Source organism: Cyprinus carpio, chromosome A24 (genome assembly GCF_018340385.1).
Source record: "Cyprinus carpio isolate SPL01 chromosome A24, ASM1834038v1, whole genome shotgun sequence".
NCBI classification, from domain to species: domain Eukaryota; kingdom Metazoa; phylum Chordata; class Actinopteri; order Cypriniformes; family Cyprinidae; genus Cyprinus; species Cyprinus carpio.
In genome coordinates, this window is record NC_056595.1 from 12,402,648 (window position 1) to 12,429,472 (window position 26,825).

General features: G+C 37.7%; 1 protein-coding gene across 1 annotated transcript in view; it reads left to right on the forward strand.

Moving 5' to 3' along the window:
* The window catches only part of LOC109052752 (EYA transcriptional coactivator and phosphatase 1), a 44,517-nt gene extending 29,331 nt beyond the window's left edge, over positions 1 to 15,186 (forward strand). Inside the window, exons 14-19 of the mRNA XM_042714215.1 lie at positions 9,537 to 9,595; positions 9,687 to 9,847; positions 10,031 to 10,145; positions 10,394 to 10,515; positions 11,110 to 11,210; positions 13,181 to 15,186. Coding sequence (XP_042570149.1) covers positions 9,537 to 9,595; positions 9,687 to 9,847; positions 10,031 to 10,145; positions 10,394 to 10,515; positions 11,110 to 11,210; positions 13,181 to 13,261 — 639 coding nt within the window. The 3' untranslated portion in view covers positions 13,262 to 15,186. The remainder of the gene's footprint in view (positions 1 to 9,536; positions 9,596 to 9,686; positions 9,848 to 10,030; positions 10,146 to 10,393; positions 10,516 to 11,109; positions 11,211 to 13,180) is intronic.
* The last annotated feature ends 11,639 nt before the right edge of the window (positions 15,187 to 26,825 follow it).

The window sequence follows — 26,825 nt, forward strand, 5'->3', positions numbered from 1 at the left end:
TTTTGACTAAACTATGCTTTTAAGTAGCAGACTTTACAGACCAGACCAGATCTAACTGAACCCACCCGAGCCCAGACACCGCTGGTGAGCCACTTTCCCTCATCCCCAGAACCCGACACCACTGACCAATGATTTTTCTCTGTGTCCTACTCATGGTTGACCCCGCAGAGGAGGAAATGTTTTGTTTGATACTTAAGTGTGAGGAGAACTGTTGCGAGCCTGCCAAGTCTCATTAGTCAACAGCCTCGCTCTGCTTTTCCTGCCACAAGAACCAGGGAGAAAGAAAATGTTTGTGCTGCCTGAGACATTCGAGTGACGGGGAGATTCCAAATCGCACTCATCTTGATCAAAGTTAATTGGCAGCAATTGGCTGTTAAATATTTCCGTATGTTTGGCTACACTAAATTGTGCCCGCTGTTCTTTGTATAATGGATATGCCCCCCGCCCCAGTCATTTAAAAAAAAAATGACAGTTTTGTGACAAAGCTTAAATGTGGCTTTTTCACAACATCTGTCCTGTATTTTGATTTCGTTTCATGTGTTTAAACCACTTGTGTATGATTCGGCTGTCGAGGCATCTTGTAAAATGATTGGATTGTGCAATGCGCAGTTTTTCCTTTCTGCAACATCTCAGCAACGGAATTATTAAATTTCGTTTTGACACTTTAAAGCTAAGGACATTTCTCTTAAAACGACAATTGCATGCAATAGCAGAAAACTTCACTTTCTCTACTTTAAACTGTAACAGAATGTTTTCTTTGAACCAAACGGGGTGTTTAGAAAGACAGACCAAATTTATGGGAAAATTTCAAGCTGTATATACCACAACAGATATGTATTTGAGACCTTGAAGATATGCACATGCTTGGTTTAATTTAGTCAATGCCTTAAAGGGATTTCCCTCTGGCTTTGCACATACAAATGCCTAATTGTGATTGGTGTTTGTCAACTGTGTAACTTACACAAATGTGCAAAGGACAGCCGGCACTGTCCAGAAATACACCATCAGCCTCTCAGCATTTGCTTTGTGCCAAACTTTTACAATGCTCATTTTGGGGAATGAAACAACACTAAGACTTGTAAATATCACTGTTTAGTTTTTAAATCCACGTGGATGCATTTTCCCGTGGTTACATCCTGTCAGGGTGTATTGGTAATGAGTGGGGTCATGTTGCATTGTGTTGTGTTAAATAATTCTGTGCAGTCAATAAGTTGTGTTATTTGTTCACCGTTCCGCCTGCTTTCTTGCATGTATGTGTGATTGGAGTTTGATATATTCTGATTGATTCTGAATGAATTGCATAAATGCTGATATAGAGGAAGGTAATGAAAAGGAAAAGCCATGTCGTGTTGGTCATAAGGGATCTACTTCACACACACACACACACACACACACACACACACACACACACACACACTACTGTGACCTAGCAGACACTTAAACACGCAGAGGTCTTTGGAAAAAGAGACACCCTGTCTTGTTTTTTTGGCTAACTTAATTATTTATATTGTACAATGACAGAATATAGTTCATGCTTGTCAGCATATGATCCTTGTATTGATTGCAGTATATTGATTCAAATTTCTTCATGAGAGAGGAAGATTTTAGTGGTTATTTTCAAGAACCGCAAGTTTGATTTTAAGAGAGTGTGCAGAATTCCAGTAACATTATTATGAATAATTTGATTGAACGGTTAATTTTAAAACTGTGTTTCTGAAAAAAAATTAGAGTGTGATTATTTTGAGTAATTTTATTGTGAGTTTTTTTTTTGAAGTGTGTTTCTTATATATATATATATGTATATATATATATTGGTAAAACTTAATAAGGTTGCATTAGTTAATGCTAGTTAATGTACTAACTAACATGAATGAACAACGAACAATACATTTATTACAGTATATATTAATCTTTGTTAATGTTAATGAAAATACAGATATTCACTGTTAGTTTATGTTAATTCACAGTGCATTAACTAATGTTAACAAGCACAACTTTTGATTTTAATAATGCATTAGTAAATGTTGACATTAACATTAAGATTAATAAATGCTGTTCGTTCTTAGTTCATGTTAACTAAAGTAGTTAACTAATGTTAACTAATGAACTTTATTGAAAAGTGTTACCAATATGTTTGTATGCTTAAAATATATTGCTGTGCCCTTTTTAATATTAGATTTTTTATTTTTATTAAAAGGGTATTTATTAAAAAAATCATCCACTATATACTACATTTTGTCATATTTATTTGCATTTAGCATTAAGTACACAACCATTTAAAAGTTTAGATTTTTAAAATGTTTTTTAATAATATGCTCACCAAGGCTAAATTATTTATTTTATTTTTTTTTAAAATACAGTAAAACCATAATATAGTGAAATATTATTATATATATTTTTTATTTTTTATATATATATATATATTTCAGTAAAACCATAATATATAATATATACTAAATTATTTATTTTATTTTTTTTTAAAATACAGTAAAACCATAATATAGTGAAATATTTTTTTTTGTATTTTTTGTTTCTTTATATTTATATTTTAATTTTTATTTGTTTGTCTGCTGCTCAAGAAACTTTTTTTTTATTATCTATGTGTTCATTTGTATTATTACTATGTTAAAATCAGTTGTCCTTCTTAATATTTCTGTAGAAACCCTGATACTTTTTCCCAGGATTTTTGGATGAAAATAAAGTTCAAAGAACAGGATTTATTTGAAATAGCAATCTTTTGTAACATTATAAATGTATTTACTTCCCCTTTTGATTAGTTTAATGCGTTCTTGCTAATTAAGTACTAATTTCTTTCAAAAAAAGAAATAATACTGATCCCAAACTTTTGAATAATATGTATGTGCCTAAATCATTTCAGATTATTTCAGTTAATTTACTTTACAGTTTTGCCTTGGAAATATTCACAATTAAATTTGAAACTAAAATAAGCCAATTAATAACCCTTTCCTTCATTAAAATATTTAGTTGTTTTTTTAGGAGAGATCAGGGCACAAGAAATAGCATTTTTACAAATCGCACATTTAATATGAGCACAGAACGCACAGAGGTTTAGTTAGCATGGTTCTCTTTGGTTATACCACAACTGGTTATACCATTATTCTTGTATGCAATTACCCCAGCTTGTGTGATATACTGTGTGCAGTACCTGAGTGTGAGGACGTGTTGGGGATGAAAGCATTCTTGTGTGTTGGGTGAGAGGTGGAGTGCGGGTTGGTGTGTGGGAATGTGTGTCTCTGGAGGCCCGGCCGTGCTCCCTCTCAGCGGGGAAGGGCCACGGCTCACCGGGAGAGAAAACAACACAGAGCCGTCTGCGGGACAGAGTTCTCCTCCCTGGCTCTGCCGAGGTGGGAACGGTTTCAATTATTCCTCTGCCGATGCATACCTGAGGCTAACTCCGTGACACTGCAAACGGGACGTTTTTAGCACCTCCAGGATAGAGGGGCTTCGCTTATCAGTTTACAACTTGGATTGCATAGAGGTGTGACTTTTTTTTTTGTGACATCTTATGACTTCAAACAATTTAACAACACAGTGTTGTAGTCTAATATCATACCAGTGCAAATCTTAGTTTGCAGTTTTCTTCTCATCTATTTAGGTAGATAGCTTTATTTAAAATACAGTGTTTCTGGCCAATACCACAAGCAAATGTTCCATCAGAATTCCTCAAGCTCCTTGGACCAAACCAAAATAGAGGAGTGACTCTTTTGAAAGTGAAATAAGTCATTATCATAACTTTCCCTGCGCGTGTTGTGTGTTCGGGAACGCGATTGACTCTGTGGATTTAATGTGTTTTCACGTCTAGACACAGGTAGTGTCTTTTGGCTGTCAGGGCTTTAGAAGTCCCCAGGCAGGAGCCCTGATGTGTTTTGGAATGACTAAAAAGAGAACAGAGAGCTTTTAAAGTCGGTCTGTCTATCTTCTCTCAGCATCGGCCCCTCTCTTACCCAGCAGCCCACAGTAATGGGGCCTAAAAGCAATAAGGGTTGTGCGTCTGTGGAAAATGTAGTGTTACAAACAATGTGGTGACAGATGATGGTTTTGAAGCCGATTGCTCATCCTAATGCATAAATAAAGAGGTTTTTGGATTGAAGCAACATTGTGTTTTAAATTAAGATCCATAATTTAGACAATATGTGAAAAATTGATTAGATATGCTGATATAATAGCATTAATAAGAGTAGGTTTTTGCTTTTCTTCCTATTTGGACGGACTTTTGTTTTAACTGGCGTCACACTTATAAGGTAGAATTGCAGTGGAACATTTGGCTCTTGTACGTGTGTGTTGATGTACCAGACCGTGTTTGACCAAATTTGAACCATATTTTCTATTATCTTCTTTCCATCATGCTTGCTTTACTTGTGTTGAGTTTACGTAAAGATTCACAAAATATACTTAGTAATGAAATTCTTCTTAACTGCTAGTTAAGAATGGTTTGTACTCCTGAAAACATTTCTTAAGAACGTTCTCATCTTTTTTCTTTCTTTCTTTTCTTAAAATTGTTCTGAAGATAAAATTTGAATACCTGAAGAGAATTTTCTTAAAAATGCAATGTTACAGAATGCAACAGAGTACACCATCTTGAGATAGGCTCTTTGACAATAAGTGTTTAAAGTGCTTTGTGCATTTAAAACATGTTTCCAAATTTTGAAATCCCCCCCAAGCAAGTTGAGATAAAAATAGTGGGGAGCGATTATGAGGGTAGGCATCAAAAAAAAATAAAAAAGGTTTACATTGATCAGCAAGCCTTTGGCAAGAACCACTGTACAATCAGATGGTACCAAAGCCTGTAATTGTCTTCTTAAAAAAGAAAAAAAAATTCTTAAGAAAATATTTTAGAACTTCTTAAGAATTTCGAGGATTTGCACTTTTTACAAACATCTTAGATTGTATCATAATAATTTTCATTCTTAAGAAGATTTTCATGTATCTGGCCTCTGCTCTTTCCCGTATTCATATACCAGAGTGCGAAAAGCCTCGGTTTTAGGAAGGTCACGCTTCCAGAGAGCTTTGTTTTACTCGGCTGTTTGAATTCCATGACTGTTCAAGCACAAACTGTGGATTGGAATGAAGTGGGTCTGAAGAACTCTCTTTGTTCTCCATATCCTGTGTCCGACCCACAGGTAAGACGCTCGCTCCCTCCCTCTTTCCCCTCTACCTCTCTCACCCTTTACGTGGGCCAATTGTGATGGGAAAGTGAAGGGGGGCAAACACTGGGGTCATCAACCCCCCTCAAAGACGGGGGATGACAGACCCTGCCAATGGAGTGGCAGCATTGAAAACCTGCGAACCATGGATTGGGCTTTTTCACATGGACTTAGCTTGTAGGCTTGGAGGAATGTTGTGATGATGGCTGTAATCACTCACACTGTGCCTTTGTTACCTGGGACGCTCACCTGTTTGGGAAGCTGGTTCCTTCTCCAGACTGAGCTTTAGTGGAGTTTAGGGTCTGGCCCAAAGGCACGGCCAGGGATGAAAGCCCTCTTACCTCCTGAGCTGAGACACAGAGAGAAGGGGGAAAAAAGAGAAATGGAGGTAGCCAGGGATAGTAATGCAATACGGATGTTTCCAGCTCGGGACGAGAGGGAAAGTGAGGTTTGTAGTTTTAAATAATCATTTTCTTTTTTGACATTCTGCAGCAGTCGCTTCTGTGCAGTCGGCAGCAAAGCCTTTCCTCTGGCCAACAGGAAGAATCAGCCAGTCCGGCCTGATTGCTTAATGACAGATGCCAGCCGAACAAAGGAGGCTCTGATAGCTCGCATAAATGAAAAGGTTTTTCTAGGCCTGGATAGTCAGAGGAGGAACATTGAAAGGAAAATGAGAGAGAGTGAATGGAAATAGAGAAGAGCCGATTGCAAGCTGTTTCTTTTGTAGTTTGTTAGGCTTCTCTTGCAGTTTCCCACAGTTTTTCCCATACATTTATTTCTTTTACCAGGACCTTTAGATAGTTTAATGAATGAGAAGGGATCAAGAAATTGATTAATTAAACAGAGACAACGTGTTTGTGTAAGACGTAATTATGTACGGATTGCAGAGGAGGATCTTTACACAGCCTACAGTAGGAACATCTGGTCTTAGTTAGCAGCGATAGTAGGTTTGTAAGAACCACTGCTTGGTGAACAAGGAGAACTACAATAAAAAAAAAAGACAGACCTATTTACACTGGATCACACTCAACCTCATTGCCATCTTGGTTTTTCCTATATATTAATTTATTTATGAACACATAACACATATATAAATATATAATTTAAAAATGAAAATAAAAATCTATAATTTTTTAAAGACTTTTTTTATGCATAATGCCATGGTTGTATCACAATGTGAAAATCCAAAAAAATATATTAATAATAATTATGAATAAATAATTAATAAATAATATTTTATTATATTTATGGAAAAACTAAAATCATTAAAATAATGAGATATGAGATTGTTGCATGATATTTTAATATTATTTTAAGCAGAAAAAATTTTTTTTTTTAACTGTGTCGCTACCAATTAATAGATATTTCTTTATTATTGTTTGTCATTTAATTTTATCTTTTTTCTATGATAATTTTTTTTAAATATATATTTATTACTTGAGGGTTATGCTACACTAAATGTACACATTAAATGTAAACTTTTCTAGAAAATGCTATAAAAGTTCAAAACCATATAAAAAACAACCTGAATACAAATTTATCATTGACCCTATTATCCTAGTTGAATTTTGACCACCAGCCGTCATGCTGTACTTCATATAATATTTACAGTATCTCATCCTTTCAACATAACACCTTCTTGAAGATACCTTCAGCCACCCTTGAAGATCAACCACATGTTGTACTTTACCACTTAAAGCTGGCCCATCCTCGGTTATTAGGCTTAACGGTGTTTACGAGTGCTTAAGAAGCTGCCTTAATGAGTCTCATGAGTTACTGTAAGACATTAGGACCGAGCGGCTCCATTAGGGTCCTGGTGCAGCTACCAGAGTGGCAGTCAAGTGGTTTATGTGGGTTCCAGCTGTGTGCAGTAATTGCTAGAGGTTGTGCATTCTTTCTCTGCCCTCACTTTCATCCCGGAGGTCTGGAAGCCCACAACACAACTGTTAATTGTGTGTCGTAATAACCATAGAATTAAAAGGCAATGTAAACATGTGGTGATTCCGTCTAAGGGAGATGGTAATGTGTTAAGAGACCTAGGCAGCTGCACACACTCAAACGGGGTTGGTACTTCTGGAATGTGTTTGTGCTTTTGGTTTATAGTTTGGATATTTTTGTCAATCAAACTTTGGTTGGAAATATTTCGAATACTTCCCATGTTTTATTTATCTGAAATGGCGCATTTGTCATCATAACCGTTAATAGTCAGGATTAAACGTTGTGATGGGGGGCCCAGTTTTCCGTAATGATTTTGGCCTGTCCAGAGGACCTCTTTGGAAAACAAATTGGTACTTCAGAAGTATTACAGATCCACTGCTGACTATCTAGAAACAGATTACACAAATAGCTTGAGGTGTTCCTGATCCGCGGCTGCAATTGGCAGTCCATCTTTTGGCCCCGCAACACTCAGAGTTCTCCATGTGAGGTCACCCCGGCTCCCCCTTCACAAACGCCCCTGCCTCCAGCCCCCCTTCCCTTATCTGAGCCTGTGGAGCCCTGGAGAGGAGGAGCAGGGCACCGGGTCAAAGTCTTTTCCTCTTTGGATCTCGAGGCTTGCTGGGAGAGGCTTGGCGAGAGAATGGCTGCATTAGAGCAGGGGTTGTGGGTCAAGATTTTAATTCTGTTAAAGAACAGCTGGTTTGAGTTTCTCTTCACGTTGCTCTCCCCTCCCTCTCCCCACAAATCCAGAGAGATGAAAAATTTGTTCAGAGGGGAACCAGTAAAATAAAAAAAGGTTTACAGTCTAAAGCGCTTACCCCTACTCTGCTGTAGCATTAGACAGGAATGCAATAACGTCAGCATTTGGCCAGGTTCAGATTGAGTTAAAACAAGGAAGTGCTTTTTGTATTTTGTGTCTTAGCAGCCTGTTGAAACTTAATTAAAAAGCTTAAAGTCCTGGAACGGAAATCCAAAGAATGGCTAAAAGGAAATACCCCCTTCTAAAATTCAACTACCAAGTAAATTGTTAGATAAACCTCCATTCATATTTCAAGTTTAATCAGAAGAACTGGCAATGTCAACCTTTGTTCTTTTTATTTCATTGGATAGGGTTTAATTTATCATTTATAATTATAAGTATACATAAATTCACTATTTTATTGTTTTTTTTTTCTTTTCTTTTTTTTTATATGTTTTTTTTGTACATTTTGTTTTTTTATTGTTTTTTTTTTTGATTATAGTTTTTTTTTTTTTAGTTTGTTTATAGAGGTTTAATTCCTAATTATAATTAATATGATTGTATTTAATCAAATAGATAGATAGATAGATAGATAGATAGATAGATAGATAGATAGATAGATAGATAGATAGATAGATAGATAGATAGACTGTTTATACGTTTATATAATTCATAATTATAGATAATTAATTAAAACATTACATATATAGTTTAATCTATATGTATACATAATGTTTGGATTTTCTTGTTTATATTTAATTATTATATTTAATTTTATTCTTGTTTAATATTTCATTTGAATTTTTGGGGGAAATCCATTTTTAAGTATATATATAATTTATTCATTTATTCATCTATTTATTTTATTCCTGATGATTTTTGGAACAGACAAGCCGCCAACTCTATCTTTCCATGTGATTTTTGTTTGATTTGAATGCTCATGCCCTGCTCACTAACATCTAGAGCTCTTGTGAGGGGAGGGGGGAGAGGACTATAAATGGAAAACTAATAACAGATTTTCAGTCTGCTTTCTCCAAAAAGCTGGCCTCAGGCTGTGTTGGTGTGTGGCTCGGCAGCAATCAGAGGTCATAATTTCATTGGCGGTTAGCATCAGGTTCAATTTTTCTAGTACGTTACATTTACCAGAAAGTCTGGTTTGTGTTACTGTGTACACTGGCTGAATCAGCTCTGAGCTGCAGAATCATTCAGCCTCTCCAAGAAGTGGAGACCCTGAAGGAGGCACAGACGCTCTCATTATCCCTCAGCTATCTCTTTGCTCAGGCACCGGACTCTGCACTAGCAGACCTAACACGGAGAGGCCGTTTCTAACTTCCCGGAGTCTACCAATCCCATCCCAATTGACTTTATGTTCCAGCAGATGTGTATATCAAGAGATCCCCCTAGTGGTAGTGAACAAATGGGTTGGACCCCCAGTCCCCCGATGATGGTGTTTATTTTTATTAAGATTTAGCAGGTGGGGGTTAGAGGCTGGAAGTGGTTGAGGGTTGATTTGAACTTTCGGGAGAGAGCTTAGCCTTCAATTGGGAATTCCACAGTTGTTGACATTATTCACTTCATGGATTCAAACTGCCAAATCGTAACCAATTTTTGCACATGAAAACCATTAATCAACTTGATATTTTTTAATTTCAACCAGCTCACCATGTCCATCCTTTGCTTTTGCTTGTTTCCAGGAGTGCGATCAGGTCCACATCGACGACGTGTCGTCAGACGACAATGGGCAAGATCTAAGGTAAAGTTAGCACCATGCTAGCCCTTTCAAAGTTCACTCTGACTGAAGTCGAGCTCAAAAGCCATTCTCTCTCTCTCTTCTCTCTGTTCAGTACATATAATTTTAGCACAGACGGATTCCACGCTGCTGCCACTAGTGCCAACCTGTGTCTGGCCACCGGCGTACGAGGAGGTGTGGACTGGATGAGAAAGCTCGCCTTCCGCTACAGACGAGTAAAAGAAATTTACACCACCTATAAAAATAACGTCGGAGGTAATCCCCCAATAAACTGCTTTGCTAAAATTGCTGGGGAAGAGGGGTGGTGTGTCAACAAAAGCACTCATGAGTTTCTCAAATAATCCCTTATGCAGAAACCACTTGGTCTGGGTAAATTTCGAAATTTCTCAAAGTATTTGCGGGACGGTCCAACTCAAACAATGTTTCTGTTCATTTCAGGTCTGCTTGGCCCGGCCAAAAGGGAAGCCTGGTTGCAATTGCGAGCAGAAATTGAAGCCCTGACTGACTCCTGGTTAACACTGGCACTGAAAGCACTAACATTAATCCACTCAAGGTAGGCCTTAGCACGAGCGAATTATATAGAGCCCCTCTCTGATACAAATAAATCAGTGAGAGGCATGAATAATGGTTTGCTTTATGCCCCAATACCTCAAAGAACACTTACTTTCTGTATAATACAGCATTTTAAGGGACAAAAATTAAAGTCCCATTTATCATGGGGCGTTGTGGATGACAAATGGCATGCATGGTTAGCCTTGTCCTCCCTTGTGCACTTTAACTTAGTTTGCCATTCAATTACAGATCAAACTGTGTGAACATCTTAGTGACCACAACACAGCTCATACCTGCCCTCGCCAAGGTCCTCCTGTATGGACTGGGAGTAGTATTTCCAATTGAAAACATTTATAGCGCAACGAAAATAGGTAAGTGTGAGCTCAGTATTAACTACCTGTGTGTATGAATGGACTCTATTGGAGTGTGGCCGTAATTACTGTAAACAGTGATTGGGTTAGGCTGCAGAAGTGGCGGACACACGAGAGGGTTGATGTTCAGGAAGAGGTCTAATCAGGCTGGGATTATTTTCTTGGAGCTCAGCCTGAACTGGGCCTCTCCTTTTCAGGTCTACATATGAAACCACTTCGGCAAATTTATGTCATTCCTTCTTCTCGGCCTCTCCGCTTTTTCGAATGCAAAATAAACACCAACCTTTACTTTCATACTTTTGTTCGCGCAAAGCTCAGCGCCTCCTTCACTGCGCCATTTGCATGGGAGGTTGATTTAGCTTGTTAAACTCCATTTGTCTCACGTTCTGAGAGGAATAAGGCACACTTAATGCTTTTCAGACTGCTTTTATCTGAGCATCGATCTTATCGTATCTCCAAGCCAAGGCAAAGTGTTTACACTGCGTAATTTTGTGTAACTTCTTGCGTGTTTAAAGAGCCCCTCACTGGGCCTGGATCTTGGATGTGGCTTCCTTGCTTTCTGCAGCAACCTAAACCTGTTTCTCCTCTCCCCAGGAAAAGAGAGCTGCTTCGAGAGAGTAATCCAGAGGTTTGGGAGGAAAGTTGTTTATGTGGTGGTGGGGGACGGCGTGGAGGAGGAGCAAGGGTCGAAAAAGGTATGAAAAAGCCTAGAACTCTATAGCACTTTCCCTTCAAACCTTTCATTTCATCAGGCCATTCCCTGAAAATGTCATTGGACCAGTGAGAGAATTATTCTCGCATTGTAATCAGCTCGATTTCCCTGACAGCTTGAATGTAAAGGGAGGCAAGATGACATAATTGCACGTCCCTGCATGTGACTGTGCCGTTTCAGCATGTGCAATGCTAGACAAATCCTCTCAGGTATTTTAGAGGGGCCGGTTCATAAATATAACATGCGTTTAAGGTGCTTAAATCATTGTTAGATAAGTCGAGGATAATCCAAAGACCATTAGGAACATCAGAGGAGCGTTGTTTTCCAGTCTCTTGTTGTTCAACACAGAAGATTTATGTTACCTTCAGAACATCCGCCAGGTTTTCCAAAGCTATAAGCCACAGAACTTGAAATTATTCATTGTGTGATTAATTATCAAAGCAGCTTGTTGTTCAGAAAGGCTACAAATGGACAAAAATGTGTTGGTGTGATTATTATATCGTGCTAAGTGATTTGTTCCATGTTGACAGTTAATCATGCAAGGAATGTGAACGTAGGAAGTTTAAGTTTTACATGTCAGTCCCCATTTCCTCCGAGATAAAGTGTTTAGACGGAGCGCAGGGGAGTTTAATAAGTCCTTGGCACTTAAGAAACCCAGCTTGATATAAAATGCCACAGTTTCGTCAGATACAACACTAGTGTCAAGGGTGACTTTGTATGAAACCACCAAAGCAAAGTTAAACCTTTGTATACTTTCGTTTTTTCCATCGTATCCCAGAAACAATTCCCTCTAGTTAATAACTCGACCGAGGCAAAGAGATACCTATCTGGCTTTTAAAGTTAAAAGCAAAGACAATTTACAAAACAAAAGAAAAGAGTCTTTTAAGGGTCAGTGCAAGCTTCTCTAAGTGGAACATATGCCTGAGAGAGGCTATACCTTTGATAAGACTCAGTAATGGTTTGTGTGTGGACGACTCTGAGCTGACAAGCTTCTTTCATTCTGGCAGAATCACATTTCCCTGTGGCCTCTCCCAGGAACAATTCCTCATTTGCAATGTTGTGTTCGGATACGTTTGTGCAGAGGTGCTGTATATGTATAGTTTATTTAATATTTATTTTCCACCAGGCCTTTCCTTTTTCTGAAGAGTAGTACAACATTTTGCTGTGTTTTCTAATGGGGCCTTTATTGTTTTATATATTTTAAATATGTTTTATTATATTTTTCCAACAATATTAAAATATATTTTAACATTATAATATTATTCAAAAGTATACAGCTATTCAAATTAAAAAAAAAATGTAATTGCTTCACTGCTTATTAATATTTGAACAACATCTAGCCGTCAAATCATCCTGCAAAAACACAGAACAGGAAATGATGTCATAAAGAGGACCCCTTAAGAACCTCATGACTATGTGTTATGGTCCATAAGTTTCTTAAAATCTTTTTATAACTAGGCAACTTCAGGTCACAACCTTTTTGAAATTTTAAAAAAGGATTACGATGCACGTGTAGACGTATTCAGGGGGTAAGAAAAGTGTTTAAAATGTTTTTAATTGGTTACACCATATGACATTTAGTCATTAAATTGAAAATGGTCTAAACTTTGTTTTTTTTTTTTTACATATGAAACCAACATGAACACAAAGAGTACATTTGTTTTAAACTAGATTTTTCCCCCCTTTTCACGTCATTGAGCTGTCAATTTATTTTTATTTTTTTATGATATTTACTGATTGATCTCAATGATATGGTGCTGCTTAAGTGCTTGTAGTTTGTAAGTCCTTCCTCTTCTCAAGTCTCGTGTGATGTTACGGGCCATCGAGGCTGTTCAGACGGCACTCAGGAGTGTGATTGTTTTTCTAAGTGAAGTGTTCTTTGCAGGTTTTGTTTCTTTATTTTCTCTTTCATCCTCAAACACTCTCTCTCTCTCTCTCCCTGTGTCTTTCCAGCACAACATGCCTTTCTGGCGGATCTCTAGTCACTCTGACCTCATGGCCCTGCACCACGCTCTGGACCTGGAGTACTTGTAGCACTGTGACGGCCCTGTCGCTCTGTCCCAGGCCGTGCGGGGGCCCTGCAGACCCTTACCCAGCACCGTCAGCCTGCTGCGTCGCCCGAGTGTCTGCGTTCTGACAGCACCAGACCAAAAACAAAATCGTTCACACACATAACGTAGAGAGAGAGCAACACGCTCAGCGTGTTGACACATGGCCTCAATTCGTCTTAACCCTAAACCTTTTTCGAAGTGGAGGAGAGTGAATTTATGGCACTGCAGCTGCTGGCCCTGGTTACTGTGAATTGGCTTTTTTTTCCGAAGCCATCAAAATGTTTTACAGCCCTGTCTATGCGGGGGACTCGGCAAGGGTTCACACCTGTGACAAAAACTGAGCTACCGATGCCTTTGGAACTCAGCAGGACTCCGATCCCACTGCAGCTTGGTGTAATGTTTTGTCTCAACGATGGTACAAAGACAGTGGGGCACAACCCCTTCGTTTTCCTCATTTCGTCAGACCTGTTGCCCTGGATGTCCTACGCTTCTTATTTATAATCTCCAAGAGACTTTGTGGAGCGGCACTGGCCCCCAAAAAAGAAACTTGTGCCTTTTCGCATTACAAAGTACTTTGATTCCACTACACCAAGAAGTTTATGGAGAAGAAAAAGGATTTTCTAAGTAATTTAAGGAAAAAGATTTAACGAAACATTATTAACATTGCAGAGACAATCGTGTACAGACATTTTTTGTGTGTGTAAATTTGTAATCACTGGACTATTCCTTCCTATATTGATTAAGGTACATGCTGTGGAAAGCTGTTTCATGAAAGTACGTACGTAAAGGCATTGACGCAGTAGCTCGTGCAAAGCCTGAAAGTGTTGATGTGTTTAAGGTTTCATTCAATGAATAAATGTAGATAAGGTTTTTTTTATTTTATTTTATTTTTTTGTGATAATTGTTTTGTCATGACCAAAAGCATGGATGTCAAGTGTCAATAATTTCGTATTTTTCTTCAGTGATGTTTTGTTTCCTCCTTTGTACGCTTTGCTCCTCAAAGGTGGTGAGTCCATGTAGAGACTTTCTCCACGATGAAATGTGACTCTTTCAGTCAGGATTTCAAAGCGAATTAAATCCCAATGGTAGCTCAAACTCCAAGGAAGAACATAAGCAGCATAATAAGAATAATAATCTTCTGAATGTCAAGCTTCAAGCTGAGTGTAAATGTCTGTATCCCCAGTACTATCTCCTGCCTGATCTGGACATTGAACTTCAGCGTCCGCGACAGGCATTTAAGCTTAAATAGGTTTTATTATCTTTTGTACCGGCGCTAAAGCAGAAAGTCTTGTACAGCAAGTGTATTTTGTATGAAGTAGTCTTTTTATTTTGATTGTGTGCACTTGGAAATCACTGTAGTTGGATTTTCATGTTGCATATTGGTAGTTCTAAGGTAACTGTGGACTGGAAACGCTAGCTCTTAGACTTTAAAAAAGAAAGCCACTACTCACTTGCACCTACACACACACACTCACTCTCACAATGGAGTTGAGAACATACATGTGCTATCGACTGTGAATTTCCCCAGCTAACTCAGTCTGTTTTTCATTTTCCCTCCCGGCACATGATGATGTTTGGCTCCTGCAGGTGAGGTCGTCTTCTCTGGCCTAGTTTTTCTCACCACATTTACAATTTCACCCCTCTTATTGCATCGCTCGCCACCCCCCGTACCGGGGAATCACATTTTGCTGCTAGATCACGGTAACAGTAGATGTTTTCTAGATTTAACACACATTTAGTTTTTTTAAATAAATGATGCAATCATAATGCAAACTGGAAATAATATTACAATATGTGGGCCTCATTGTGAAACAGTTTGTTGTGTCTGCAAAAAGATGTGTACAGATGTTTTTGACATTTATTATTTGATTGTGTTTAAATTAATAAAAACTGATTTGTGAACTGTTACACATATTTTTCCCTTTTTGCAAATGATTGAAATGGAGACTCTGCAATCTTCTGCCATGGAGTTTGTATTTATTGACTGTTTGCTCCTGCGATCAAATGCCTCCAAAATTAAGTGTTTCGGAATAGCAGTTTTCTGGAACTGATGAATATCATTTACAGAAGGACACTTTATAAAAGTCACATTTTATGGGATGGGAATGTAGATTTTGTGTGGTCTCTTCATTTCTTCTTGTCGTTTGGTCTGCAGTTCAGCATTTCCCCCTCTGACAGATTCTCAGACAACACGTCATGTATGGCACTTTTGTTTAAATCATCATAACTGATGTAATGCCATATAAAGCTCTCCATCCCTCTCATCTCTGTAGAAAGCAACTGTTAAAACAATATGTGGGATTTCAGTGTGTACATTAAAAATCAAAGCATTCAGTTCACTTATGAGACTTGCTTCCACACAATATGATCTATAGACACCGTCTAAATTTATCTCACACTGACAGAAAAATGTCCTTTTTTTAAGATGAGTCTGATCACATTCTTATAAAGACAGAAGGAAGCTTTGATTTTCTGCCTCAGCCAGAATTTCTGGATTCAGATGAGGGGAATGAGCAGTAATCATGCTACATAGGCACCGCAGATTTGTCAGTCAGGTGGTTTGTGTTATTCTTGGGGACAGTTGAAGGTGAAACCCTCACCTAATTGTGATTTTTCTTTGCAGCACAGCCAAATGCTTCCAATAACAGCTCCTCTCCACAAATGTTTCCCTGTGTTTTTCGAAAAAACACGCCGCGTGGCCACTTGCAGTTGGGAGTTGAGTTGGTTTATATAACACATGAAAAATATTTATGAGGCTGATTTCATGAGGTGGCCAAAATGAAGATGTAACAAGAGACTGGCAGAGGAATAGAGACTTTCCTGCAAGCGCTCAGAAGAATCAAACTTTCATGGAATCTTATTTTACATGGTTCTGTTCTTCAATATTGAAGTCAATTATGTTTTCAGATGGCATCTAAGCAATATGCCAGGGGACGTCAAGGCTGCCAGGGAGGGCAGATAGGGCTGTTATCCTTGGAATGCCAAAAAAAAAAAAAAAAAGATTTTTCTCAACAGCTAAAAGCCAAAATTCTGTCTGAGGCTCATTTACCACATTGGGACAGGATGGGTTTTGTTCCCTTTGATATACAATGGGGTCCAAAAAACCTAAGAGACCACAATGGAAATAAACATTGACATAAACAGTAGCACTTTTAATACAAAACACAAAAAAAAATTATTTGTAAAGGGGGTTTAAAAAAAAAATAGAAGAATTTTCATTATTTTGTCATTTATTGTTTATTTATTTGACTAATAATAATATTAATAATAATCATAGTAAAAATTAAAAGAACTGATTAAAAATACATACTGTATATAAAAAGCAAAATAGAAGCATTTTCATTAGTGAAAATGTGTTTTTTTTTTTTTTTTTTTTTTTTTTTTTTTAGGTAAATACTACTACTCACTAGTGGCTTAATATCTATTAATTATTTGTTCATGTTTTTGCAGTTCTCAATGAAAAGTGGAAACTATTCATCATTTGTAAATGTATTTAAATGTTTACTAATCATGAAGATCCTTTATGAGCAGTCATCTTGATGGCAAAAAGTGTCCCGAAAGACCCGAATTTACCCTATTCACAAATCTTTATAAATCATTTATTAATCATTTGTTCATGTTTTTGCAGTAACCAATCTAAAGTTGAAACTATTCATCGTTTGTAAATGTTTACAAATGATTACTAATCATTTAGTATCTTTTTGGGCATTGCACTTTTAGCTAATGTAACAAGGTTTGTGTAAAGGGTGGCTGGTCAAGTTTAGTTAATGCACTCACTACTCTTCAGTATATCATTAAACAGGATATTCCTGGAGTCATAAATAAACAGGGGAAAACAAATAATTTTTTAAAAGAAAATACTTTTTCATTTATCAAAACAATATAATATAAACAGACTGAACTGTGTTCCCTTATAATAATCAAATTGACCCCTGTACACTTGACCCTTTAACCAACCCTTAAACCTACCCACACCACCAAACCTGTCCCTAACCTTACCCGTATCACACCTCAATAGCTGAAAAAGTGTCGTGCATTAACACAAGCTTTTAATCATTTTATAGCATCTGTTAAAATCATTTGTAGGTTTACAATAAGTGCTTGATCATATGGAATTGAACAGTATCTAATGTTTAATGAGTTTATTAGCAAACATGTTTCTAACTCTTTGAATATATATAATGATACTTTATGCATTATAATAATCATATTATTTAAAAAAAAATCATTTATAAAAGTAGTCCCCTCACTAATTTACCCAGCTTTAATTTTGTTTTACTCTCATAGAATAATCATACATTTACAAGTAATTTATTACATTTTATATATTTTTCATTCTACATTCTATATATATATATATATATATATATATATATATATATATATATATATATATAGTTTTTTTTTTTTTTTTTTTTTTAAATCACTTTATACTTCTGTTCCAGTAATGCCTTGACAAACAGCACTAAAGTGATTTACTGCCTTAACCCAGACACCGATTTCATGCAGATTCATACAGAAAGAGCCACTCCTGGTGCATCGAAAGTGAATTAATATTATATTACATACATATCAAACATTAAAAACTCGTTCCGCATGAGTTACTTTACAACCAGAGGGACTATTAAAAGGTCCTTGTTCCCCACAGATGCGGTAGCTAATGTGTTTCAAGCTGAGGGAGTTCACTCTGTCTTTACACTGCTGACAAGAGAGAGAGAGCGAGAGGTTCTAATAAAGGACTTGAAATTCACATTCCTCCCTCTTTACTCCAACAGTAACATTATGAAAATACATAAGTCAGTGGTGCCTGCCACTTTACTGCCATCGTCTTTAATAATGATGTTTGCCTCTGGGAGAAGAAAAACATATTTGATGTTATTGTTGCCTCTTTTCATGGTGGGTTTTAGACAGGCTGATTTACTGCACAGAGTAAAGACTTAGTTAAATTCTCGCAGGGAGTGAATTACCTGCCATTACAGCTAAAGGCCTTGCTGCTATACTAGGCCTTTTGGTTTATATTTTGTGTGTGTGTGTGTGTGTGTGTGTGTGTGTGTGTGTGTGTGTGTGTGTTTGATTTGTTTTTTTGTTTGTTTGTTTTTGTCTTTTGTCTTTTGTCTTTGTTTTGTTTTGTTTTGTTTTCATGAGGGGTGAAAAAGGTGTGATAGTTACAGATCCAAGGACTTTTATATAAGATGATTTAATGATTTAAAGGTGTACTCAATTAGTTTCACTGGGTCTTATTTGTTTCTCATTAAAACTAAAACCTTGATTAAAGGAATATGAGGCCAGAGTGAAAGTTAATGAATTGTCTCAATGTTTCTCCTTATGACCTACCTGAGCTCCTATATGCGCACCAATCTTCCTCATATCTAGATTTCTCTGCTCATTTATGTGGGTTTACCATAAGCAGCCACTTCTTGGGAAAAGTTTATTTAGGTAAGGGTTTGATTACAGATAAAGTATCCTAGAGCATTTTGTCCTTTTTGGAGTCACATCTTCTGATATCACATCCTGTTTTTGGTTTGTTTAGATGTCTTTGGTCCGTGTTGCATACATATATCAGCCGAACCACACCAGAGTTCATTTGGAAGCAGACTGAGACCACTTAAAAGTCTGCTTGTTTCATGTGAACCAAGGTATAGATGGCAGCATTCATACTTTCAGCATTCAAACGAATCACACAAACATAACAATAACACCAGGGTTCTTCTCTTTGATCAAACCAAACCTGCCAAGTGTAAACATGCCCTTTTGAAACAGCAGCCTATGATGCCTACAGAAGAAGCTCACTAGGTTTTGGAACAGGGCAAGTATCATGAAGAAGTCATTCATTTTTACACCAAACTGAGTGTTCAGCTGCCTTGTCTTGTACTTCTGTTTACAGTCTATGAGGACCTTGGCTCCAATCCATTAATCAATCCCATTATACCACAGATTTTTTGAGTTATGTGCAATTTATGAAATCGGCCTTGTTAAAGTGTCTCTCCACTTGGCTCAGTGAACGTATCTTTGATTTATTAACAATACTAAGAGGATGTTCTTCAGTGCTACACCAAAGCAGTGCCTTGTGAGACGTGTCCTCCAAACCCTCCGTTGTGTAAACATCACAGCCTATCACAGGGGCCGGTGTTGGTTTTATAGCAGCTGAGTGTTGGCCCTAGTCATTAAGCTGGGAGTTGTTAGTCATATTTGCGAGAGAGCTCAACACTGGCTTTCCGTTCTCCTGTTCGCAACCTCCACCTGCACTTGCGGTCAAACTGCATGCTCAGTGCTCTTTTGTAGGCCCACCAAGCAGTGAGTGGCAGTGAGTTATATGGACGGCTCAGGGCTCGTTTTGGCAGTGCAGAGCCAATGATTCTGGCTTCCCCTGCTTTGAGATGTGAGCTTCTGCATCTCCCGGGACTTAATTTGGCCAGCAAGCTGCGCTCAGACCTCCCGGTCTGGTGTTAATTGGTCAGACTTTCTCCCGTTATGGCTCGGATTCGTTCCAAGCCCTTTCTCGGCTGGCCCGCGTTCCAACCTCTCTGTGAGTTTAATAAACTTTATGTCGTCCGGTTAATAAAACAGCATTGTGTCCCGCCTTGGCTTGTTTTTCCTTGATAAGTCATGGGATTTTTCCACTCTTACTCACCCTCTCCCTTTCTCTTTCTCTCTCTCTCCACGGGCGATTTCAGAAAAATGCATTGGAGGCTAAAATACTCTGCGTGTGAAGTGAATCATGGATCTTTTACTCTCTCTTTTACTCTCTCTATAAAAATTGATCTCCTCCTACTGCCTGATTATTCTATTGTGTCATGCTCACTGGGTCCCACAGTAAAGCATTATAGTAAGTCAACTTTACATTCGTAAAACACTTCCTTTTCTTCTTGGATTCCAGTGAAGAGGGAGGGTTCTTTCTCTTCTGCCTGAGTATGTTGAATGATGTTTGAGCGGTGCTGACTCTCTTATACTAGTGAATGTGGACTGATGTCATTGACAGGCAGATGACAGATACTCCACACTTACGCTGACCTCAGCTGAGGTAATGTGCTCTTCAAGGGGTCACTGATGGTTTTCTATGTCCTATACACTTCTGCAAGTTTATATACCTTTTATAAATCTGGTTTTTGGTGTTTATTTTTTTTAAATAACAGGTTTTGCATGAATGAATTTCCCTGTTCAAAAGTTTACAAACCCTTGTTTTTTGTGTCTAATTATAAAATTTCTGTTCCTGTTTGTTTTCCAGCATGCTTTGCTTATTTGAGTTCTTTTCCACTATGACAATTTGAGATCCATATTTGGCTCTCAGGGTGATTGAAGAACGCATACACAACTGTCACAAAAGACTGGAAACCAACAAAATTAAGAAATAAGGTGTGTAAACTTTTGAACTTTTGTAAGTTGTTTTGTGTAATATACTTTGTGTAGTCTATGTTTCTTGGCTTTTTGCATGACTAGTTTGAAATATAAAATGCAATATATTTTAATTATGCATATTTTTTATACATAATTAAACACTAAGAAAACACATTTGCATGTTTTATATTTTTAAACTCTGAACAATGTATTTGTAAATACTGTACATGCTAAACAACTTGTTTTCAGAATTTAAATATATAACATTAACATTAAACATATATAATATTTGTTTGTTTGTTATTTTGGTATTCTTAACCAATTCTTGCCTTTTTAATAAGCTAAAAATCAACTATGATGTCGGTGTAGCCACAATGTGTTTATTTCCACTGCTTTCTTTCTTTCTTTCTTTCTTAATTCTAAAGGAATGTTAATGTTGGACAAAAATGTTTTTGGCCCTTCTTTTGCCAAAAAAAAAAAAGCAAATCACTCTTTTCGAACAGGAAAGAAATATTTTATTTCCTCTGTGACTCCCGTCGGCCGGGGGATTACAAAGGCTTTAAACTGGCGGATGAAGGAAAGCAAAGTGGTAAGTGACATTTCTGGTCTGGGAATATGGCAATCAGCAGTATGGAGGGCTGCCAAGTCCCGGGCCAGGCCTGAAAATGCTAAAAAGGCTCTGGAAGAGTGTAAACAAACACAGTGTTGTGAAGGTGGGGGAGGGATTCTTGGGGGACAGATCTGTTAGCCATCAGCGAGTCCTTTTCATCTGACCGCTGCTCCTCCGGTAAGCTGAAGGAAGGCTTTGTATACCTGCGTACAGACAGGAGCTAAGCATTCAGAGAGCAGGAAACCACAGCCTTTCCCCCCACCTTCATCCCTCCATCCCTAAGGCCCTACAACAGAGAGTGCATACAGTATGGCATTCTGCGCCAGCGGCCCTTGCCCGCCACTTAGCCGGCCCCAAGCCACAGGAAGCTGGCAGAGTCACTGCCGGGTCAGGGTTCACTTGGGACAAGGGCATACAATGACTCGCTCATGCATATTTAATCACAGGCAGGTTAGAGAGCACCCAGACGTATTTTATAATTCAGTACAATTAGCAAGAAGGCTTTAAGTTAGTAATGACTTCCTTTACATCACTCTAGCCTCCAAACCTGCTTGCTGTAATTCAACAACAGACACAAATAAATCAATTCAAGTGCTATACAAAGATATAAAAAGTCAATACGTTCAATATCAAACTTGACTAGTAACATTATACGCATCTATTTATTTCACAGAAATATCTAGTGTTAAAATGTGCCAGCATTATTGTCTAATGAGACCAGGATGAGCGCTATAATCCCTCTGGGTCACACAGGGACCATCCATTGCCCTTGTTCAATAATTCATACACTTTATCTCTCCATTGACCAAGCCATCACCTTAAAGCATTAACAGGGCTCACAGAAGAAATTAATACCCTCTCAGCTGTGCAAGGGGACGTCTGCTTCTGGGTGGGTTTATTTGTTCGAATAAGACTACAGAGTTATCACAGTGTGTGTGTGTATGTGTGTGTGTGTGTGTGTGTGTGTGTGTGTGTGTGTGTGTGTGTGTGTGTGTGTGTGTGTTTGAAATAATGTGAACCGAAAAATTTTTTCAATAGGACAAAGAACCTTTATTGAGTCTATTTACCAGGTAAGTAAATTGGGTCTATTTTGATTTCATGTTGACCTTAAAGGGATACTCCACCCCAAAATGAAAATTTTGTCATTAATCACTTACCCCCATGTCATCCCAAACCCGTAAAAGCTTTGTTCGTCTTAATCACTTACCCCCATGATATTTTGGATGAAAACTGGGAGGCCTGTGACTGTCCCATAGACTGCCAAGTAAATTACACTGTCATGGTCCAGAAAAGTATGAAAGACATCATCAGAATAGTCCATCTGCCATCAGTGGTTCAACCGTAAGAATGCATTTTTGTATTTAGCTTTGATTTGAAAGAAAACAGGGTATCCTTGTGGCGCAGCTGATACAGAAGAGCATATGTAGCATAGGGTGATATGGAGAGACACAGAGGAGACTGTTGACAAAGGAATTGTTGAAAAAAGTCGTTATTTTTGTTTTCTTCGCTTACAACCACTTTTGAATCACTGATGGCAGATGGACTATTCTGACGATGTCTTTCATACTTTTCTGGACATTGACAGTGTAACTTACTTGGCAGTCTATGGGACAGTCTATGGTCACAGGACTCATGGTTTTCATCCAAAATATCTTAAATTGTGTTCTGAAGACAAACTAATCTTTTTTTCTGGGTTTGGAACGACATGGGGGTAAGTGATTAATGTCAAAATTTTCATTTTGGGGTGGAGTATCCCTTTAAGACAGAACTGAAGGAGTCTAGACATGTGTAAAAGATATTTTACACATCTGTGTCTGACATGTTTCCTAAACATTTACTCAGTTAGTTCATTCTATAGTCACTGAACTTCAGAGGTTTAAATGTGCTGGCAGTGACAGAAACCAAGACACATTTAATTCTCGTTCTTGTTTACAATATTAGTTATGCATTTGTGTAACATTGTCTTTGTTTCATATACACAGCATCAGCATATATGAGGAATGCTGTGGCAAAACTCATTTGAAATTCCAGTCAACAGTGATTGTTGAGTCTAACAATGATTCATAGTCCTGTAACAACAATATACACCTTAATTATTCACACTGCTTTGTTTGAAACCTCATTGTACTCATTCTGTAAACATTTATCTGGGACCTTCTCATCGTATCTTCTCCCCTTCCTGCTCTACCTTTCTCTTTGAACAGGTAAGTGCTTACATGTCTGTGTAAATATGTCCTAAAACCACAAACTCCCTTCTGCAAAAGAAACACTGCCTGCATCACTTGTTCTCCCTGAATCTGGGCAGCCAGCAATTCTCTGTGGAATTCTCAGTGTCTCTCAGTCCATGCAAACCCTCACTGGCTATTTAAACTCTACATGTTTAACAGAAACACTCTTTTGGGAAGCATGTTTGTCTTGCTGTGTATAATTGCCATAATTATGATTATAATAAAAAAAAGAGATTACATACCTCTGTGTTTGGCAGACCAAATTGTAGGTTTCTATGTTGGTGTCATCCAACACAACATAACAGTCTATTTATGGATTTTAATAAGGGTAGACACCATATATGTCCAATAAACAAAAAAAAAAATACACTCTAAATTTTTGGTTCGTTTCGCTGGTCAGTGAGGTAGTCATCTTGAACCTGACTTATACTGACTTTTAGAGGTAGAAATAGTTTTTGGTTACAGATGGCATTGTAAAAATGCACTATTTGCAGTCGGTCATGATATATTTATTCCAAAATAAAACTGTCTGGCATAGGGTGTGTACAAGTCAAGTCAAGTCTAGGAATTTTTTTTTTTTAATTTTTAATTTTCAACAAATTTGCCATCAAATCAGATCCATTGCGTCGACTATGTTTTCTCGCTGATATGCCCCCAACTCAGGAACTCAATCATAATTGTGCATTCAACTTGTAAACACGATCTTTCCCAAATGGCTTGAATGCACCACCAACAGATTATGTGAGTAGTATTCAGGCTGGTCATGTGACTTCAAAATGGTGGCCTCCTTGAAGCGACTCACTTCCTGTAACATAAAACTGCTTTTATTGGGTTACTAATATCACTGAAGTCTTCATTTCATAGGAATGAACAAGATTTTAAACTTTTTGAAAAGTATTAATCTTTCCTTAAAAAGTAAGTAGCTCGAAAGTAGCTCGTGGGCATGGTCACATTAAAAATAATTAGATCAAACGGAGAAACTGGACATCGCGTTGGTTTCATACGGATTACTTTATCACAGAATATTTGTTTACAACATGACTTACTTTATTTAAAAGAAGACACTTTAAGCTTTCTATAGATTTATTTCTCATGTCAAGTTTCAGTTCATTTTAGTATTCTATTCATTTTATTTCTAAAAGCAGTTCGTGAAGACAGAGAAGACAGACCGCGCACCCTGTTTATTTTCTTTAAAATACAAAAGCACAAAGTTTTGTTGTTATTGTGAGTGTACACAAATAAAAGTAGACACATGACAGTTTTGAATTATGTATAACACTTATTTGTGTGACAAAAATCGACAGAGTATTTTTAGTGTCTTTCACACCGATCTTAAAAAAGTAAGCTAGACCATCGACCCCGGGGAGTTAAGTTTTTTTTTTTTTTTTTGAGGCATAAAAGTACATATTTTACCTTTAAGACATAAGAACCTATTAAACAGTCTGTATATTTATCCTTCACAGCCTCGTTGGCATTTGCGTGAAATAAAATATTGTGTAAAGTAATTAAAAATCCTATTATATATTATAACTCTTGTTTTGTGTGTGTTGTGTGGGTTTGGCAGCCATACACAAAATATTTGTTGAATCACTGATTTTTTAATCATCCAGACTCATAGACAAAGTGTTGACAATGAGAGAGTGTAAAAAGTTAATAAAATACTTTTTGTGAATATAGTCTCATCTCCTGGAATACTACACTTAAAAAATTGCTGTAACCCAATAAGATTAAACCAGCGATAACATCTAAAGTCAGTCTCTCACCACAGCGCACCACACCAATGACAAGTGATGTTCAGGAAGCGACTAACATTTGCCAGATCAACAGATAATATTTGTCAAGGGGGGATATATTAATATCTGCACCTTGAATTACACATTCACCTCATAGCCCGAGGCCTGTTCAACTTTGCGGGAGAGGTCACGGGAGGGTGGATCACAAACGTCTGTGTTGTTTTTTTTTTATTTTTTTATGTGCGTGTAGGATGGATGACTTAGCGGCTTCTTGGCTGGCTGACTGTGTGTGTGCGTGTTGAGCTGCAGCGGGCAGAGCTCCATGACAACGGAGGCCAGGTCCCATCCTCTCTCTCTAATTGTCTCTGACCTCGAAATTCGATCTGCACTCTCAAGGCAGGAGGATTTCTTTTCACACGGCAATCACTTTTGAATTTGTCCCCTGCATCTCCTGAATGCTTTGCTGGGCCACGGGCGTGCACTGTGAGCTTGGCAAAACAAATGACCTATCCTTTTAATTTACCCTCCGAACTGCGTTGTTTGTGTGAGGATTTTTTTAGGGGAGGGTAAATCCCACCGCTTGTGAAAAACAAGTTCTTTTCTCCTTTTTTCTTCCATTTTCTCTCTCTTTTCTGCATTTGTCCTCCTCCCCTCTCTTTCATTCTCATGTACACCTACCGATTTTGGGTAATTACAGCCCTGGACAGAAAACAAAACAAATTTTTGATGGATGACGGAGAGGGTGGAATGGGATTAAAATTTTTACGCTTTTCCTCAGCACCTTTCCTTTAAGCACTGGTGTTTAACTGGCATAAAAGGTCCTTCCGATCCTCTCTTCCCCTTTTTACAACAACAGAAGGGGGTGTAGACCTAAAACAGCTCAGTGGAAAACTACCAAATCATGGTCACTTGGCACAGGGGTCGCTTGATAGTGCTGTATTATAATCGCACTAATAGTTATAGCCTATGCTGAAGTATTTAGTTTTTTGGGGGTTTTTTTTATCAAAAAAAATTCTGTCCCAGCTTAATATGCTAATACAATTTTTCTAAATGTATATGTAAGTTAATTTCTGCAAAAAGTGAGAACTCTTTTGCTGTTTGTGCATTTCAACCAGCCCAGCATAGCAACAGCTCAACCAATGGTATTGAGTTTGGGGCGGGGCTTTCTGTTTATTTTAACAAAGGGCCTATGGGGCAGGGTTTAAGAAACCTGTTTGAAAACAGTCAGGAGGAAAACATTCTGAGCAGCACAGCATAGCAACAGCTTGGCCAATGGTGTGAGTTTGGGGCGGAGCTATATATTTGTTTAATCAATGGTGTACAGGGGAGGGTTGTGGAAACCTGTTTGAAAACAGTCTGGTGGAAATATACTAGTATGAATTGTGCCTGCAGATAGCCCCATTTGTATGCTGAATGTGCTGAAAGCAATTATGCAAATCAGGTAACTGTAATTCATCATCACACACATCGCTTTGAAAATAAATTCTGTTTACTATTTATCATTATGGTTATTTTGTCAGACAAAGAGCACAAGTTTGACAACATGTCGTATATAACACATATAATTTACTATGTATTTATCTAATTTATATAAAAAGCAATGTTAGTGCCTGATTAAACTGTATTGTGAGTGATTAGTGA